Genomic DNA, 21,109 nt, shown 5'->3' on the forward strand with positions numbered 1-21,109 from the left:
GCCCCTTTCTTTTGCTGGCCTGGACCGACTTGGTCTCCTTAGACAAAATGCTTTGATCAACAATAATAAGGTGGTCTAAATTGAATTTAAGGTGATTTGAAATCGGGTCAGGAACAATTTGGGTTGAATTTAGGTCGGGTCAATAACAAGTCGTGTTGATTTCGAGTCAGGTTAGTAACAGATCGAGTTGAATTTTTAGGTCTGGTTAATAATAGGTCGGATAAAATTCGGGTCGGGTCAATAACAAGTCGGGTTGAATTTGGGTTGGGTTAATAACAAGTCGGGTTGATTTCAGGTCAAGTTTGTAACAGGTCGGGTTAGGAACGGGTCGAGTTGAATTCAGGTCGGGTTAGTAACAAGTCGGGTTAAATTCGGATTTTGACGGGTTAAAACGGATTTGGGTCAATTTCGGTTCAGGTCAATAATTTACGGGTTACATTTAGGTCGGGTCATCTCCAAGTCGGTTTATGTTTGGGTTCGGGTCTCACATACTCGAGTCTAGCGTTGGTTTCAGGTCGGGTCTGGTCGGGTCGGATTTGGTTCACCATTTTTTTGGGTTCAGATGGGTCGATTAATAATCGGGTTCTGATCGGTATTTCGGGTCGGGTCAGCTTTTGACAGCTCTCTCTCTCTCTCTCTCTCTCTCTCTCTCTCTCTCTCTCTCTCTCTCTCTCTCTCTCTCTCTCTCTCTCTCTCTCTCTCTCTCTCTCTCTCTCTCTCTCTCTCTCTCTCTCTCTCTCTCTCTCTCTCTCTCTCTCTCTCTCTCTCTCTCTCTCTCTCTCTCTCTCTCTCTATATATATATATATATATATATATATATATATATATATATATATATATATATATATATATATATATATATATATATATATATATATAGTTAGTGTTATATGAGTTAAATTACTTGATTAGTATTACAGGATTACTTCGTCAGGATTACAAGGGTTAATATATAGGTCAATGTTAGGGATTACTCGGTCACTATTACAGAGGTTACTCGGTTAGTGTTACAAAGGTTATTTAATTTTATTATTTTACAAGTGGTCACATGATGTGGCCAGTAGCACACAGACGGGCTGGAATAATATAGGATCATAATATCAATGTTACCATAAACAATTTTATTTTTTATACCTAAAAGTAAAAAAGATCTAGTTATATATAATTAATCAATCAATTACATTATACTAAAGGCGAAACTTAGAGAACACTTGACAAAATATAATAAAAAGTTTTCCCTCCAAAACCACTTACTAAAAAAAACTTATTGTAATTAAATTATGACTTTTAGTTTGTATAAAATCTAAAATAAATGTCCTTAAATATCAAGTTGCCCATTATAACTATTATATGTTTAATTAATTTCTTTCACAATATTTCATACTTTTTACTACTAAGTCTATTTATAATATTTATATCCATTATTTTTGATAAAATTTATTGTCATTAGAATTATTTAACAACCGTGCATTGCACGGGTTTAATCTAGTTAAAATCTAAAAACAAAGATGGAGTATTAAATATTGTAGTTTTCATATACTCTGTAAATAAGTAATTCACAAGATAGATAATAAGATCATCTATCTCTGAAGTATAGGTCATGTGTTACATCCTTTACTAATTTTACTTTTATTTTATTTTATTTATTTTTATTTATTTATTTATTTATTTATTTATTATTATTATTATTATTTTATTTTTATTCTTTTTTATTTTTATTTTTTGTGGGATAGAGTTATTTCATTACTTGTTGAAAACAGACTAATGGCAATGCCAAGTGTTAAACAAACTATAAATTTAAGTAGTATATAATGTTATTTTTTTCACAAGCATATTGATAGGCTAATAGTTATACATGCATACGGATAAGTATACATGCAATTCATACAATTGTCATTATTTTGGTTTTCAATTTCTTTTATTTGATTCTTTTTTTATTTTTTAAGAAATAGATTAAAACCTAACTGTTTTTTAAAAGCAACATTCCATATAAACTGATATAGACTATAACACTGAGGTAATCTATAACATTTTTTTTAACTCGGTAAGATAGGGGGGTAGTCCCTATAATTATTACAGGAGGGGTGAAATGAGGATCAAACCCAGTTTACTTCTGAGGGAGATGGAGGGATAATCAGTCCCTTCACTCCTTGATCGAGGTAATCTATAACATAGTACAATAAAGAACGTAAATTCAACTATCTTAAATGGTAAAATATTGATGGGTGGTACACATGCATGAAATAAATTAGATCAATTCCACTAGTCTTTTTATAACCAAATGCAGAATTATGTTATTAATGAAATCATGCATATCAATTCCTAACTCTTTTTATAAAAAAAAAGGTCATAAATAATTAAAAGATTTTTTTTTTTTAAAAAAAAAAGATTTACAATTGAATTAAATTACGTATTTAATGTTTTAAGACATTTGGAGTAATTTGAGTACCTACACATATATAATTATGTAGTTCAATATACATACATGATATATGTGCAATATATGTGTAAATGTATAAAATAAATGTGTATGTAACAAATAAAAGGAGTAAAGGGAGCAAACTTGACAATCCTTAATGATCTGATGCTTCGCCATTAGCCTTAAAACTAGGATGACATTAACAAAAGTTTCGCCATCATCTATCTATTTCTCACTAAATTATCTAACTATCCTTAATAACACGTCTTTTTTCTAGACAAGTATCAATACTAAATATCTCAAACATGAAGTGAATTTTGATGTATGTGAGAATCCCTGATTTGGATTAGTCTTAAACTCCTTATACATCTTAATGTCATCAGAAAGTATTTTAATTAATACACACACATACACGTCTAAGGAACACCTTTGCTAACTTAAGCATATAACATTGGTGGGTTAACAACTTAACACATATGCTACATGATCAAAATCTAATTATTTATCAATCACTCGTACATAATGTATGAGTACATGATTAAAAAAAAATTAACTAGTGTGGTATGATTAATACCCTTTTTTTTTTTTTTTTTGTGTTTTTGTGAAAACAACACCCTATTCTCTTAAACTTTGACTTTAGTTAGAAAAAACAAAACAAATTAAATTATTTAATTTATTTAAACATATTCAGAAATAATAATTTTTGAACAATCTCTCACACTCAAAAATTAAAAAGGCAATTTTAATTTTTTAAATATATATAGGTAAAATAAGTCCAAAATAGTTAAGATGATTTAAGAATAAACCAAAAATTAAAGTGGTTAGAGCCTAAAGATGTCTTAAAATCCTTTTTTTCTTTTTCTTTTTTTTTTTTTAACTTTACTTGCTTCATTTTTTTTTTCCCTTCAAGATTCATATAGTGTAGGCTGTAGGCCCCATAATTGAATAAATATTTACTTCTTATCCGCTTATAAATAGAAACCCAAGTTTTTGACGAATGTACTCAAATCATAAGCAACATCCACAAACATCTCATCCAATCAACTAACAAAATGAAGATGTTTTTGGGTTTCCTAAGTTCAGCCGTACTCTTTTTGGTGGTAATTTCTCTACATTTAATCTAAATTTCTCCTTTTATTTAGGAAAAAGTCCACATTTTGAATTTACCATAAATGTTATTGGATTAGTCACAGGACATATTTTCAAATTATCAACTTTTTATAATTCCGTTCCATGTATGCATGCAGGTTGTGAGCGCTAGAGATGTTGATTTCACCAAGAAGTCCGAGTTCAAAGAATCCGACTATGTATTCTTCAACTACAACGACCTCAAGGTCGGAGCAAAAATGCCAATTTACTTTGGTGGTGCATTCGACACTGAAATCCCACATTTTCTTCCTAAGGAAAAAGCCGAAATGATCCCTTTCTCATCCCAAAAACTCCCATTCCTTCTTAACTATTTCGGTTTCCAACCCGAATCACCTCAAGCTAAAGCCATGGAATACAGTCTCAAAAAATGCGAGGGAGAAATCCCCGACGCTAAAGGAGCCAAAAAATGTGTTACCTCCTTGGACTCCATGATCGATTTTGTTCGTGAAACCTTCAAAACTAGTTCTACCAACAACGGTGGTCAGTTATTTGATGACCTTAAGGTATTGAGTACAAGCCCACTTCCGAAATCAGCCAAAGTATTCCAACCTTACACCATCATTGAACAACCAAAAAGAGTACCGAGCCCTAAAATGACCGCGTGTCACATGCTGACTTATCCTTACGCGGTGTACTATTGCCATAACCCTGACCCTGAAAACCGAGTGTACGAGATTTCTTTGATGGGTGAAGATGGTACTCGTGTTAACGCGATTGCTAGTTGCCATATGAATTCTAACGCATTTGACGCTAATCTATCCGTGTTCCGTATGTTTAACACACAGCCTGGTTCTCCAGTGTGCCATTTCCTTTCTTCTGATGGACTTCTTTGGGTGCCTACTAACCCGTCCTCAGTCTAATTGTACCGCTGCTACTGCGGCTACTAGTACGAGTTCATTTAACGAGGCAAGAAAGATGGTACTTCACTCTCATCGGACTCAGATCCACTCTATGGAGTTAGGAATTGAATAAGTCCATCTGTTAGTGTTGTTTTGTTCTTGTTTTTAACTTTCTAATGTCTTAACTTGGCTATTATGAAGAGGATTCCCAGAAACTAGCAAGTGTAGCTAGTGTTTTATTGGGTCCTAATGTATGTTTTTATTATCGATCAACCGTGTACTTAACCATCGATTAATAAAATCTTGTTTTATGTACATGCTATTGTGATTTATATTCTTACATTGGCTGCTTGCAAATTTAAAGTTACGAGATAAGTGCATAGGTTATAGTTAGTTTAGTTATTCCAAAAATCAAAGTAAAAAAGTTATACTATCTCTGTTTCGTATTATTTACAACAATTTGACATAAAGTAGAAAGAAAAAATATCTAATCATTGCAAATAATATGAAACGGAGATAATACGTTGTAAATGTCCAATTTCCAATCACAAACGAACATTGCTTCTATTCTTAAAACATTGTAATGATAGAGCTACAAATTAAAGGTGAATAAAGTGGTGGAGCTATTTTTTTGAAGACGGGTGTTGACAATTTATCTATGGAGTGTCAGGACTATGAATTACTCCATTTAAATGTATTTATAAAAGAAATAAAAAGAATTATTTATCAAAGTTTTTATTTTTGATGAGGTGTTGGCTGACATTTCATGCACCTTAGTGACTTTTCCAATCTCCACTACGGTAAATCATGTACTGTACCTTCTAATCTCACAACCAAAGCATATAAGAATCCATACACGATACACCCAACTCGATCAAACCACTAGAAACTAAACAGCTACATATCGACTACATAGAAATCTTCGATCAAAGCCTCAAAGGTGTTCAATATAGGCAGCAAGTCCACCATGCATGACATTGGTGAAGATCCAATGAATGAAATCTGGGCAGCAGCATGGATTACCGGTCACTAACTGACCGACCATCCGGGGTTGTTGAACGGTTGAACCTAATCATATTGTATTTCCTTTGTTCACCCTTAGTTGCAACGTTTTACACGCCCCAATTACCATTTTCCTGGAATGAGCAGTTTAAAATTTTTCATTGTGAAACTTTAATTTTTCAAATATCTTTAATTACCAAATAACTAAAAATTATAAAAAAATTACACTATGAAAGCATTAACTAAGTCGAATCTAACAAGATTTTATGTGATTACGTTTTTCCTTGGCTATAAATCACTAAAGCTAGTCGAAGTGAATATGTGAATAGCTTTAAAAATCAAAATATTACAACACTATTGAAATCTAGCTAGCTTGCAAGTAAACACTGAGTAATTTAGTTGTGATTTTGAAACCCAAGTCGTGGCATCAAGCAATGGGCTTGGTTTTGAAACATTATTGGATTAATGGCGGTTATCATTCTTATCAACATTATAAAAAGAATTTAAGACTTGTTTATTAGATTCGTTGATTTAAAGTTTCTTCTCTATAGTTATATCTTTTTTTTTTTTTTTTTTACCCATTTTGAATCTTGCACGCACATTTTCAAGCTAAATAATAATTGTAAAAAAAACTTGGAATGTGCAATAGTTGCATTAAGTTAAAAGATAAAAGAACAGATGAAGTAAAAATAGACTTTGTATATTGTATACCTCAATTTCTAAATACCCACTCGTCTTTTTCGTCCATTTAGATATTTGCAACAATTTCTATTTTGACTTAAACCACTACATATATTCTTTCTTCCTCCCAATAAGCCACTTCACAAATATTTCATTATTTATCCCTTTCACTACTCACATTAATCCTTTATTATTCTCCCACCTATAAAACTATTAAAAAATACTCTCATTAAAAGCGCATACTACCTCTGTTAATGATTATGTGCAACTTTAGAATATTGTTTGTGAGATATAAAAAATTTCAAAGTTGCAGATAATCATTAATGAATGTAGTATAATGATCTGTATCCGACCCGGATTCGTGGATCCATATCCGTTTTCACGAATATGGAGCTTTGAAATTTAGACCCAACGGATCCGGGTCGGAGCCGGATCCTGTGCTAAAAAATGGATCTGGATACGGATCTAACCAAAATATCCGTATCCAAATCCGTTTACCCTTTTTTTTTTTTATAAATTTTTATTTTAAAACTATAGGCCTAGCCTACAGCTCTACAACATGTTATATTGAGATTTTTAATTTCATTAATGTTCATACTAATTCCAATAGTATATTTCCTTAAAAAAAAAAATCCAATAGTATATTATCCAACAGTGGAGCTCCTTTAGTGCTCACTGTTTTCCGTATGTTGTTTTGTTTTTGTTTGTTTTTTTTATATATATATATTTTTTATTTTATTTTATCATTTTTTTATGAATCTTATTAGTGTAATTGTTACTATAACTTGCAATTAGTTCCTACTTTAACTTAGTTATATTTTTTTAAAACTCTTGGTTTGTAATTTAAAGTAGGTGAAATGTGCAAGACCCTTTTTGGTCTCGGATCTGTAGGATCCAACGAATATAGATATGGATCTCCCATTTTCATACCCAACGGACCCGGATTGGATCTGAATTCAGGGTATAAAAACGGATCTGAATCTATATCCAGTCGGATTCTGTCCAAATTCGACACGTTGCCATCCCTGATAGTTACTCATGCTAGAAAAAATTCCCCGGCATATTCAATATTGTCACGCGTTACTTCAATTCCCCCAATCATTTCTCTTGCAATGCATTCTTTTTTCTTTTTTAAAGACAGGATTCTTTCACTACTTGTTGAAAACAGACTAATGAAAATGCCACGTGTTAATCTAACCCATAAACTAAGAATTATATATCCTTACATCTAGCCTTTTACAATGACTAGATGATCCTGGCCCTTAACAATGTCCGTAGCTATGCATGCACATGCATAAATAGGCTAATAGCTATGCATGCATATATGTAGACATGCAATACGCACAATTGTCGTTTCTCATCTTTTTTTTTGAATACTATTATTCTTTTTTTTTTTTTTTTTTTTAAACTAAGGGGTTGTTTACTTCAGCTTAATTTCATTTTAGTTCAGTTCTAATCAGTTCACTTCAGCTCCAATCAGTTCAGCTCCTAATTTCCATCTCTCATAAAATATTCATTTCAGCTCTATTCAGTTCAATCCACTTCAGTTCAACTTAGCTCAGTAAATGTGAACATGCCCTAAGTAGGAACTAATCTTAAACAAGTTTGTCAAATAAATTAAAGTGATATGGATTGTATATTTGTATGTGGTTTTAATTGTATTTGTTTATGAATACTATTATTACTAAATTAAAATTAATGATGATTAGATTTAACCACTAAGCTATGAACTTAATTTTCTGGCCTATATTTTTCCATCTATTAATATGTAATTGTAGAGGGATAACATTAAATATTGCATGATTTAGTAATTGAAGCTTACTTCAATGCATATCTCAACTGTTAATATTATTAATTATCAAAAAAAAGTTAAAATGTGAAAAATTTAAAAATTAAAATGAATCAAACAAGGTTTAAATGTTTTCAAAAAAAACAAGGTTTAAATAATTATGTTAATCCTTACGAAAAAATAGGGATTATAGTGTGAATATGAAAATGTTTCATCTTATAAATGGAATGATATATATAATGGAGGTCATGAGATCAAATCTTAAACAAAAGATTGATTAAAGGTTTTCTAACATACTACGAAATTATAACAGTCACTCTTTACTTGACACAATTTTTTTTTTTCTATTTAGGGAATGATTGGTGCTTTATAAATGCAAAGTCAAAGTATTCAAAAGCACATACAAGGTAGTCTCATAAGGACAATGACTAACTCAAATTTGCTCTACTCCAAAAGGCACTAATCTAGCGAGGTGATGAGCAACATATAATTGCACTCAATGCATCAACTTTAGTTGGACACACTAATTACACTCAATGCATCAACTTGGACTAGACTACATACTAATTACACTCAAATACTCAATAACACAATAAAACTGCACTAAAAGTTTAAACGGATCAAATCAAATTAGAGAACAGACCAATTGAATCGTAATATTGTCATACCAAGTATATCTTTATTAGGAACATGCACTTGTTAAAAATCTACAAAGTACTACTTGTATTTTTTTTACCCAAATCCCATAGTGTAGGCCCCATGCTTGATTAAATTACTAATTCTTATCCGCTTATAAATAGCAACCCAAGTTTTTGACGAATGTACTCCAAACTAAAGCTAATATCCACAAACATCTCACCCAATCAATCAACAAGATGAAGATGTTTTTGGGTTTCCTCAGTTCAGCCGTTCTGTTTTTGGTGGTAATTTCTCTATCTACAAACTCTTAGCCTTATATTGTTGAGCAATATATAATGTTTATTGTACATATTATAAGGAAAAACTGTATACTTTAATTATTTACGTACCATATATTAATATATGAATGCATGCATGCAGGTTGTGAGCGCTAGAGATGTTGAGTTCAGCAAGAAGTCTGAGTTCAACGAGGCAGACTATGTGTTCTTCAACTACAACGACCTCAGAGTCGGGGCGAAAATGCCAATTTACTTTGGTGGTGCATTTGATTCTGAAGTCCCAAATTTTCTACCTAAGGAAAAGGCCGACATGATCCCTTTCTCTTCCCAAAAACTCCCCTTTCTTCTTAACTATTTCGGCTTCCAGCCGGAGTCTCCTCAAGCGAAAGCCATGGAATACAGTCTCAAAAAGTGTGAGGGTGAAATCCCTGATGCCCAAGGAGCCAAAAAATGTGTTACCTCTTTGGACTCTATGATCGATTTTGTTCGTGAAACCTTTAAAATTAGTAACACCGGTAATGGTGGTCAGTTGTTTGATGATCTTAAGGTATTGAGTACAAGTCCACTCCCAAAATCTGCCAAAGTATTCCAACCTTACACCATTATAGAACAACCAAAAAGAGTACCTAGTCCTAAAATGACCGCTTGTCACATGCTGACTTATCCCTACGCCGTCTACTATTGCCATAACCCTGACCCTGAAAACCGAGTGTACGAAATTACTTTGATGGGTGAAGATGGTACTCGCGTTAACGCTGTTGCTAGTTGCCACATGAATTCTAAGGCTTTCGACCCTAACCTCATGGTCTTCCGTATGTTTAACACTCAGCCAGGCTCCCCTGTTTGCCACTTCCTTTCTTCTGATGGTCTACTTTGGGTACCTGCTAACCCATCCTCGCTCTAGATTGAACTACTGCTACTTCTAATGCGCGTTGATTTATGATGCAAGAAGATTGGTACTCCACTCTCATCGTACTTGGATCCCCTCTATCGAGTAAGGAAAAGTCGAACTGTTAGTGTTGTTTTGTTCTTGTTTTAACTTTCTAATGTTTAAACTTAGTCATGTAAAGGACTCCCATAAAGTAGCAAGTATAGCTAGTGTTAATTGGGTCCTCTAAGTGTCTGTATTTATCGATCAGATGTGTACTTATTATCGATTGATAAAATAAAGTTTGTGTACGTACTACTGTGTCTTCATTCTACCTTTAAACTCAGATTAAAAGTCACGAGATATCGAGTTCATAATCATAGATAAACAAACTGATTTTCATAAACTAGAAAATCAGTGCTTACTGATAACATATACAGATAACAGATACCATCTGAAAACTACTCATAGATACAAGCTGTTCAAAATGATATATGTATAAATTTGTACACGAATTCAGGCAAACATGTAATATAAACACTAAATGATCAGTAGAAACGACACGTATTACCTGATCTAGTGCAAAATCTCCCAATGCAAGCTTTGCTGCTAGTTGACCGATTATCAGTTTTCCATGAGTACCATGACAGGGCACAATTGATGCAGGAAACCAAATAATGGCTAGCAAATTTCGTAGATGAATGCTTCCGTATATAGCTCAGGTCGAACATACAACAAGAGATCGTGTTATTCGTTAAGTTTAAGTCATACATTAGCAAATCGAAACCCATCAATAGACATCTCTAGCAGAATTTGCTTACAATGTCACATAGGATCATTTCTGTAACCCGGGTTTAATATTATTATCCTTACAAAAACTGTTCCTGTTAGTATTCATCATGTTATTTCTAGCTTCAGACTACCACAGGCAAGCCTGACTTCATCCATTACTGATTTCTGTGGTTTCAGACCTGCAGCCTTCATTTCGTACAAGGTCTTTAAGGCATCAATGTACGATCCATGGTGTATAAAACCAGTAACCATCGCGTTCCAACACGCATTGTTTCGTTTCTTGTGATCCATACTGTCAAAAACTCTCTTAGCATCATTCAACAATCCACATCTCCCATACATGTCAATTAGAGCACACATCACAAAAACATGACTGTCCAACCCGAGTTTTATAGCTTTGGCATGAACTTCTTGTCCAAACAATCCACCATCACCAACTCTTCCACAAGCCTTAAGAACATTAGAAAATGTATACTCGTTCACCCTAACTCCGGCCTCGCCCATCACCTGAAAAAGTCTTATTACCTCTCCAAAACATTGTTTGCGGCCATTGTTAACAATAACACCAGTCCAAAGCACAGTATCGCGGTGATCAACCACTTGAATAAGGTCAAAGAACACATGATTAGCCTCCATTAAACACCCAGATTTTCCATAGAATTCAACCAAAGCAGTATCAACAACTAATCCTCTATCATAACCCATTTTAAGCATCCACCCATGAACCATCTTCCCTAAATCAACCTCCTTTAAATGTACACAAGCCTTAAGAAAACTAACCAAAACAACTTCCAAACCCGAATCAAACTCCTGATAAACAAAATATTGATGCATATTCACAAACAACTCTAAAGCTTCTTCAAGAAGATGATTATCAATAAGGGCAGCCATAACAATAGCCAAGGAAATAAAATTTCTGTGCGGCATTTCATCGAACAGTTGGTGTGCAACATCAAAACAACCGCAACTCACAAGCATCAACCGTTCAAAAACCTAACAATCCCAGCATTTTTCTTCATGTGGGTATAAATTTCTGCTGCTTCAATGGCGTCTCGTTTGTGGGTGCATTCAACAACAAGAGAAGCATAGATTTCTGGGGTAACAACAACTCCAAGGCCATCCATTAAGCGTAGAACATCTAAGATTCTGTTATTATTATTGCAAATTTGATTATTTTGTTGTTGAGGCGGCGGCGGCGGCGGCGAGGTGGTGGTGGTTTTATGCAGCGGTTGTCGGAGAAGGGTGGTTTTAAGAGGGAAAATGGGTTTAAGAATTGAAGGGTGGTGTTTTTGTTTTGGGGTTGGTTGAATGAAACGAGTAATTGAAGTTGTAGTTGTAATTGGGGAGTTGAGATTAATGAGTTCCATAATTCTCCACCATTTGCGTTTGGGTTCAACCGTTCAAGGGATTGTCATACGAAAATAAGATGTACTCGACTACTCGTACTCTTTATGCTTCGTAAGTGATAAAGAACAATTAGCACTGTCAAAGCGGTTTGACAGTTCGGTTTCGGTGAGCATGAGCATTGGTGAGGTTACTCACCATTATCCACCTTACTTTCAACTATCTTTTTTATTTATTTTTTTTCCAAATCATCTTCCACCTCACCTTCCACTATCATAAGCTACTAGTGTGAGTCACCTTATTTATTTATCTACAATGGTGAGGTTACTCACCATTCTCTCTCCTAACTACCCCATCATTTTCTCTTTCTCACTCTTGTTTTATTTTATATTTTTTAAAACATGTATTAATCTCTATTATTTATTTGTAATTTTTGAACTTACATAATTAATTAAAAAAAGTTAGACATTCTTTAGTGCAATATTAATAGTCATTATAAATAGTACAATATTAATAATCACTTATGTATGTAAATTGAAACAATTTTTTTTTCTAATTTTTGAAATAAAAAGTACAAAAATAATACAATATATAAATAACATAGTTTATTTAGCAAAGACATCCATTAAAATTTAAAATACAATATTCATTAACAGCGACTTTTGTCATCTCTTCATTCGTTGCCGAAACGTCCCCATATATGTTCAACCAAGTCATTCTTTAGTGCAATATGGGTCTCCCTATCACGAACATTATTTCTATTTTCCATATAACCATTTAGATTGAGCCTATCCAATCGTCCACTTCTCACAGTAAATGGTTGGTTGTTGTTACTAGTTGATGATTCAGCTACATTTTGGGGTTGGTCATTGATAAATTCAGTTGCATCATAATGCAAATATCCATCTCGCTCATCTTCAACAATCATATTGTGCATGATAATACAAGCCATTACAATTTTCCATAAAATTTCGGTCGACCATGCTAGACTTGGTTGACGTATTATTGCAAATCGAGCTTGTAACACTCCAAAGGCACGTTCAACGTCCTTTCGATAACTCTCTTGCTTCTTGGTAAATAATTTGTGCTTACCAGTTTGTAGATGTTTGATTGCTGGGATAAATGTTGCCCATTTCGGATAGATACCGTCTGTAAGATAGTAACCCATATTGTATGTATTTCCGTTGACATTGAAGGTAACCTCTGGAGCTTTTCCCTCACATATATCAGAGAACACCGGTGACCGTTGGAGGACATTTATATCATTACAAGAACCCGGGGTTCCAAAAAAAGTGTGCCATATCCACAAGTCTTGCAAAGCAACAGCCTCCAAGATCACCGTTGCTGTTTTACTTCTACCTTGATACATTCCTTTCCATGCACGCGGACAATTTTTCCACTCCCAATGCATGCAATCAATGCTGCCCATCATACCAGGAAATCCACGAGCATAACTTTCACGGAGGAGCCGTTTAGTATTCATAATATTTGCCCTCCTCAAGTACTCTGGTCCAAATTGAGCTACAACCCCTTCAACAAAGTGAGCCAGACCTTCTCTTGCAGTACTTGATGCGATTTTAAGATACTCGTCAACTGCATCGGCAGATGTACCGTATGCTAACATTCGAATTGCTGCAGTGCATTTTTGGAGGGGGGATGCACCTAGTCTTCCGGTGGCATCCGACCTTTGTTGAAAGTAAACATCACTTTCGCTTAGTTGATTAACAATGCGTGTGAACACATTCTTACGCATGTGAAACCGTCGACGAAACATATTAGCAGGGTACAATGGTTGGGGATTAAAGTAATCGTTATATAACTGAATATCAGCATATTCTCGATCTCTTGGTACATACCACCTTTGGTACGTAGGTTCAAGAGTGAATGGGACCTGATAAGTTGATGTTACAAAGGGAACAACAGCTGTATTGATCGCTTCCTCGATCAATTCATCTTCTTTTTGCCTTTGGGTAATTGATTCATGCCACTCTACATAGTCGTTCACCATGTAATCAAATAACCCTGAACTAGATGAACTAGAAGAATTTGAATCAGAGTTCATTTTGTAATATTTTTTTGTAAAGAGGAAGAGAGAATTTTGTTTTTTTTTTTTTTTTTTTTTTTTTTTTGTAGAAATAATACTTATATTTATGTATTGAAATATGAAGTGTATCCCCTTATTTATAACTTCTAAAATAATTCAAAAAAAATGACTATTTCTGATAAGGTTTGTAGATATATGAGATATGATTTTCGATAAGGTTTACAGATTTTCTACATTGGTAATTCGTTGAATGGATAAACAACTCAAAAATATTACATTTCTGATAAGGTTTGTAGATTTCTTTTGTATGACAATTCAATGTATGGGTACACAAAACAGTAAAAGATGAGATTCTCTGATATTATTGCTTACAGATTTCTTGTCAACATGTGACATTTCAATGTAGCATTGCATGTCGGTCATATTCTACAACATTTCTCATTATTGAGCTAATTTTATATTATTATTATTTACAAGATATAATTTATTGGGTAATAAACAAAGAGCAATTATATTTATTAAAACTTCAACTTCAATGCATTAAGAAAAAACAACAAAATATTACAAAGGAAATTGTTAAAGCAACATAAGTAACATACATTACATCAATTAAAACTAGAATAATACACATGTAGTTTGACTACCTTAATTGATATTTAAACTAGCCTAGAAGATGTGCAAATTCTTGCTTTAATTTTAGATATATTTCTTTTTCTTCTTCAGATAGAATTGGTTTTGCAAGAAGGACACTAAATAGCTTGAACCTTTTTTCTTCTTGTTTCTTCCGAGCTTTGATGGCATCTCGCTCCTTCTGATACTCTAGCATACGTTCTGCTACATCAATTCGCCTTTCATCAACATCTTTGTGTTGACCTTTCATTACATTCATCTCTGATAGGGCTTGAGTAAACGACTCTAAATTTTTAATTTCAGAATTACCCCCAATTTGAATTCCAGAATTGAAAATAGATTTACCTTTTCTTTTAGATGCTTTCACCCCGTCAGGATGACGGCGACGAGTATGAGTTTTTGGACCTTCATCAGTTGGAGTATCTGGCTCTGATCTTTTCGAATTGCCACCATCACTAGAAGGTAAATCCAGGTCTATTGGCTTCCATTTGTCTAACTCTCTCAACATCTCCCAACAACCAATTAAACCAAAGCGTGAACCATTACATGATCTTTTCGAAGTACCACTCATATATCTTTTTTTTGCTTCACTATAGCAACCAACCCATATACTCACATCTTTATTTATTCTTGCCCACCAACTTTTAATAGATCTTAAAGTTCTAGGGCGCATGGTGGATGAATTTTCTTCTCTAGCTTGATCATAAAGGGATTTTATGTTCCTCCACATTACCGCCAAACTTTGATCAGTTGCCGTCTCTGGATGTTCAACTGCACACTCTACCCAAGCCGAAACGAGGACATCATCTTCTTTTGCACCCCATTTTTCTGCCCTTACATTAGTGTTGCTCCCGTGGGGACCTTGAACAACATCATCATCACCAACGCCATCAGCATCATCATTGGCTTGTTGTTGAACCCTAGGATCATCGGGTGGGGTTAAGTTACTGCTTCTTTCTCCCTCGGGAGTTGCTGGACTGTTTTGAATTATTTGGTTCACACCATAATGTTGCGACATTGGGAACATAAAACCAGAAGGATAATTTTGGGGAATTTGTTGCAAATTTTGGTTTAAAAATTGGTTTGAGAATTGTTGGGTGTAATTTTGGTTTGGAAATTGATTTGGGAATTGTTGTACAAATTGTTGGTTTGGATGCGTTGGTTGGTTAGGAATGTTATAAAATAACATCCTTTGAGCATTTGGATTATAAGGGTTATTTGGATCAAAATGAAAATTACTTTGAAAATTTGGAGAATTGGAATATTGGTTATTTGGATTATTTTGAGAGGAACCACTTCCGTAATTAGGATTATTAAGATCCATAATCACAAATTATTTTTATAATGAAAAAAAGAAGAGTGAAATTTTAAGGGTGAGAAACTATATCAATATTAGGCTCTATTTATAGATAAAATTATAATTATACCGTTGGTGAAATTATTTTTTGGAAATATGTTTAAATGAAGTGAGAAACTACCGTTGGAGCATTATAGCAATACTAACTGTTAAAAATTAATATAGCCGTTGCATTCTACAGCAAACATCAAACACAAATAGCAAACATCAAACACAACTTGCAATATTCATGACAAGTGTCATGTGATAATTGGACCTAAAAAAAATCAGATTCTTTGGTTTAGAAAGTCAGCAACTCACGCTCATACTCAGTGCCGCTTCAGACGTTGCTACCTCATACTGTGAGTAAGTAATGAGTCAGATATTTCAATGGTAAGCTAACTCAAAAAAAGTGAGAGATAGTTCTGAGGAGGGTACTGACTCACCGTTGTACATGCTCTTATACTCTGTAGGTGATAAAGAACGATGTATCAATTCGAGGATTTGGGTCGGGTTATTTGGTCGTGTGGTGCGGATGTAAACCAAATCAAATTAATATGTGATTTCTTCCGGTTCAAACAAATCCATATGAAAACAAAGGAAGATTTTTTGAAAGAACAAAGAAGGTTTTTCTGATGACTAGACAAAATTTAAATACTACCTCCATTATATATTATTTGTAATAATGATTAGACATTTTTCCTCTCTATTTTATGTTAAATCGTTGTAAATAATATGTAACAGAGGTAGTAATTATACTTGTTTTAATTTTTAATCAGTTACAAGACTTTTATATTAGCTACAATTTTTTTTGTAGCAATTGAATAGTATTTCGCTTGAGAGTGAGGGAAAGCTCAAGTGGTTAGAGCTTCCTTCCCAGGAGATCCTGGGATTAAATCTCATTCCCGCACTTGTGGCTCTCTAGTCTCTAAACACCAAAAAAGAATAGTATTTGGCTTATTATACCATCTCTTTCCTTTTTTTTTTTTTTTTTTTTTTTTTTTTTTTTTTTTTTTTGTTTTCCACTCTCAATTTCTCTAATGCTCTCAGGTAGGGGTGCTAATTGAGTTGAGCAGCTCGCGAGCAACTCGTACTCGACTCGGTCAACGCTCGGTCAAAACTCGACTCGAGTTGGCTCGACTCGAATTCGACTCGACTCGAGATGTTAACGAGCACGAGTTGAGCAAGCTCTAACTCGACTCGATAAGCTCGTGAGCAACTCGATAATATAATATTAATATAGAATTTGCAAACAACAAGTTACTATCTTTAAACAAATTTGACACTTATTAAGCCTTAATTTATATCATAAAAAAAGAAAGAGTAAATTTTTAATAAAATCTATATATAATAAGGAAAACAATATTAATTGAACAAAAAATAAATAAAGGCATAAAATAATAGAAGGACCAAAATTTTAACGAGCAGAATGTGAGCTGCTCGACTCGACTCGAAACTTTAACGAGCACGAGTCGAGCAGGTTTTATTTGCTCGAAACTTTAGCGAGCACGAGTTGAGCACATGTAAAAAGTTTTCGAGTTGAGTCGAGCACCCCTCAGCTCGTGATCGACTCGCTCGATAAGCACCCCTGCTCTCAGGCTTGCAAATCACTCTTCAAAACTCCATTTCCCTAAATTCTATAGAAATGGACAATTTGTTATCTTTTGTTTATATCCATTTATAAGTATAATGGTGATTGTCAAAAAAAAAAAAAAAAGTATAATGGTAGATTTCTTGGCTTCCTTATGTGTCATACACTCATGCTTATTTCTTAATTCAAAACAAAAAGTTGTTGATTCAAATATTTTAAGGATGTTAGCCATCTTCTCGTGTGTGATTGGATATTGGACATTTTTATGCATTGATTTTTGAAAAAAACTAACTATAACCAGTCACCATTCCCCAATGTTTGTTAATCAATTATGCACTACACTTGATATCTCGTAACTTTGATTTTGCAAACCAACCAAAGATAACACCCAATAGTACACTTAGGACACAATTAAACAAGATTTTATTAATCGATGATTAAGTACACGGTTGATCGATAATAAAAACATAAACTTAGGACCCAATTTAACACTAGCTATACTTGCTAGTGTATGGAAATCCTCTTCTTAAACCAAGTTAAACCATTAGAAAGTTAAAAACAAGCTAGAACAAACAACACCCAACAGATCGACTTATTCCGATGAGAGTGGAGTACCATCTTTCTTGCTTCATTAATCAACTCGTACGAACTAGTAGTCGCAGCAGCAGCAGTAGCAGTCGTTCTATTAGATTAAGGATGGGTTAGCAGGCACCCAAAGTAAACCATCAGAAGAAAGGAAATGGCATACTGGAGAGCTGGGAGTAATGTTAAACATACGGAACACGGCGAGATCAGCATCAAAAGCATTAGAATTCATGTGGCAACTAGCAATAGCGTTAACACGAGTACCATCTTCACCCACCAAAGAAATCTCGTACACTCGGTTTTCAGGGTCAGGGTTATGGCAATAGTACACCGCGTAAGGATAAGTCAGCATGTGACACGCGGTCATTTTAGGGCTCGGTACTCTTTTTGGTTGTTCAATGATGGTGTAAGGTTGGAATACTTTGGCTGATTTCGGAAGTGGGCTTGTACTCAATACCTTAAGGTCATCAAATAACTGACCACCGTTGTTGGTAGAACTAGTTTTGAAGGTTTCACGAACAAAATCGAGCATAGAATCTAAGGAGGTAACACATTTTTTGGCTCCTTGAGCGTGGGGAATTTCAGCCTCACATTTTTTGAGACTGAATTCCATGGCTTTCGCTTGAGGAGATTCGGGTTGGAAGCCGAAATAGTTAAGAATGAATGAGAGGTGGTTGGATGAAAAGGGGATCATATCGGCCTTTTCCTTGGGAAGAAAACGTGGGATTTCAGCATCGAACGCACCACCAAAGTAAATCGGCATTTTCGCCCCGACCTTGAGGTCGTTGTAGTTGAAGAACACAGTCGGATTCCTTGAACTCGGACTTCTTGTGGAAGTCAACTTCTCCGGCATTCACAACCTGCATGCATGGGAAAGGAATTATTAAAGTTGATTGATATTATGAAAATATACGTCGTAACTATTTTAATTACATGTAATAAATAATGTACACGATTAAATTTAGCAAGTAGTATATTAACAGTTACAATTTATATTGTTGAACAATTTAGACTAAGAGTAGAGAATTACCACCAAAAAGAGTACGGCTAAACAGAGAACACCGAAAAACATCTTCATTTTGTTGGTTGATTGGATGAGATGATGTTTGTGGATATTAGTTTTGATTTGAGTACATTCGTCTAAATTTGAGTTGCTATTTATAACCAAATAAGAAGTTCTAGCGTGGGGCCTACAATATAGGAATTTTAAAAAAAATATTAAGAACTTTTTGTCTTCCGCTAGCTATATACCTAAATAAGTTGTAGTTTATAGTTTGATTCTTGTATTATTAAGGTCTGACTTCTTAAGTAGGTAATCAAATAGCCTAAATGGACGTATGTAATGTGATGTAAGTGAAGTTAATCAAAAGAGAAGATTGTAACTTTGTAAGTGTAAACATGGATATGAAATACATCCACTTACACAAAACTAAGCTTGAGTAAAATTAAAACATAGGATTTTGCAAGATTATTATTAGACTATGTTCTCTTCAATTTCTTTTGTTCATACTTATCATCTGAACTTATATCATCAAATTATATTTTGTTTGAAGCTTTCTTGTTTGTGTGTCAAATTATTCGAAAAGGCTTGTTTTAATTTGTCTAAACCTATCTAAAAATATCTGAAAAATTAAAATTATTAAACTATTCAATTACTACTTTTTTTTTTTTTTCAAATAAAAGTCAAATTCGCTGAATGGAATGAAACTTTAATCATGTCATGCTAATTGTTACTCCTACTAAATTTTAATCATGTAATTAATAAATAGTCAAATTCTAATCATGTAGCATATTTGTCAACCCATCATCGCTCAATATAATTAAGCAGAGAAGGTGTTCCTGTGGTTTGTATTAACTTAGCCAGTTACACTTAAAGGAAATTAAGGATATTATTAAGATCCAATTAAGGAAATTGTTTAACAGTTTAAAAAAATATAGAGAAATGAACTATTTAGATAAGTTATGTATGCTGCCTCAAAAGAGAAAAAAAAAAAAAAAAGTTGTTGTGTATGCTGGTGTTTCGCATTTGGTCAAATCTTGTATAATGTGGGAGTTTGTATATCCTTTCAAAGCTATAGAAAATAAAATGTTTTAGTTGCAATTGAACGTAATGCATCAATGTTAGTGTCATCTTTATCAAAGTTAGTGTTGCTGTTTGGAGTGTGTTTTTTCATCTTATTGGACCTAAATTTAACTGAGCTTATTCGACCTTATTAAACTTATGAAACCTTATTTTTATAAATTGTACATTAAAATATATATCGATCAAAGTTATGAATATCTTTGAAACAGAGAGAATAACTATTTTTTCCAATAGTTAAAAAAAAACTGGATAAGCATGTCTACATACATATATGCATGCATAACTATTGGCCTACTACTTGCATGTGCATGCGTAACTGAAGGCTAGGATTGGGATAATAAAATTTTCAGATAAGTAAAGAAAATTGTATGCCTAGCATGTTGCATGAGTTTATGACATACAATTAATGCTTTAAGTTTAAAGTTGTTTAACACTTGGCAATGCCATTAGTCTGTCTCCAACAAGTTTTGAAAGAATTCTATCCAAAATATAAAAACCAAGCAATGCAAGAGAGAGAATAGAGGAAAAGTAGCGCATGAATTACAATCTGCCTTCTCCATCATGTGAAGTTACAGTTTCTATCAGATCACGGGTAGTATATATTTTTGGTGGTGAAATTATGAAATGTCAAATAAAATTAACGAAAAAAACAGTTTATTAATCAAATTAAGGTGTTTTGGAGAGAGGTATAATACAATTTATCTAAGATTAAACATAGTGTTATAAAATTAAAGAGAAAGAGGAGAAATTAGGGAGAATAGATCAGTCTCAATTATTCCATAGAGTGGGGATACATATATACATACAATATAACTAGGGGTTTGCTTATATAACAATAAACCCTAGTTCTAGAACATTCCAAAATGATAAAGGAGGATAATGGATATCCATACAATATTTCATAACACTCCCCCTTGGATGTCCATTATCGAAAAGTGTGCCTCGTTAAAACTTTATTAGGAAAAACCCTATTGGATAAAAACCTAATGAAGAAAAAGAGTACAACATTCTTCGTAATACGCTCGAGATGCTGCCTCAT

General features: G+C 33.6%; 3 protein-coding genes and 2 pseudogenes across 3 annotated transcripts; 2 read left to right on the forward strand and 3 right to left on the reverse strand.

Annotated features, from left to right (window-relative positions):
• The first annotated feature begins 3,661 nt into the window (after positions 1 to 3,661).
• LOC145564633 (BURP domain-containing protein BNM2A pseudogene) lies at positions 3,662 to 4,429 on the forward strand (annotated as a pseudogene).
• A 4,492-nt stretch (positions 4,430 to 8,921) lies between these two features.
• Positions 8,922 to 9,701, forward strand: LOC145564634 (BURP domain-containing protein BNM2A-like). The gene has a single exon (XM_081624896.1). It carries the CDS (start codon positions 8,922 to 8,924, stop codon positions 9,699 to 9,701), a length of 780 nt encoding a protein of 259 aa, XP_081481022.1.
• Positions 9,702 to 10,042: 341 nt separating this feature from the next.
• LOC145564635 (pentatricopeptide repeat-containing protein At1g31790-like) lies at positions 10,043 to 11,384 on the reverse strand. Its single transcript, XM_081624897.1, has 3 exons — positions 10,589 to 11,384; positions 10,237 to 10,346; positions 10,043 to 10,126 (listed from the first exon to the last, which is right to left on the reverse strand). Exons 1-3 carry the CDS (start codon positions 11,382 to 11,384, stop codon positions 10,043 to 10,045), a joined length of 990 nt encoding a protein of 329 aa, XP_081481023.1.
• Positions 11,385 to 12,474: 1,090 nt separating this feature from the next.
• LOC145564636 (uncharacterized) lies at positions 12,475 to 13,863 on the reverse strand. Its single transcript, XM_081624898.1, has one exon. The coding sequence runs from the start codon at positions 13,861 to 13,863 to the stop codon at positions 12,475 to 12,477; it is 1,389 nt and encodes a 462-aa protein (XP_081481024.1).
• A 4,224-nt stretch (positions 13,864 to 18,087) lies between these two features.
• LOC145564637 (BURP domain-containing protein BNM2A pseudogene) lies at positions 18,088 to 20,161 on the reverse strand (annotated as a pseudogene).
• Between the last annotated feature and the right edge of the window lie 948 nt (positions 20,162 to 21,109).

The sequence above is a fragment of the Chenopodium album genome, chromosome 10 (genome assembly GCF_948465745.1).
Source record: "Chenopodium album chromosome 10, dcCheAlbu1.1, whole genome shotgun sequence".
Taxonomy (NCBI): domain Eukaryota; kingdom Viridiplantae; phylum Streptophyta; class Magnoliopsida; order Caryophyllales; family Amaranthaceae; genus Chenopodium; species Chenopodium album.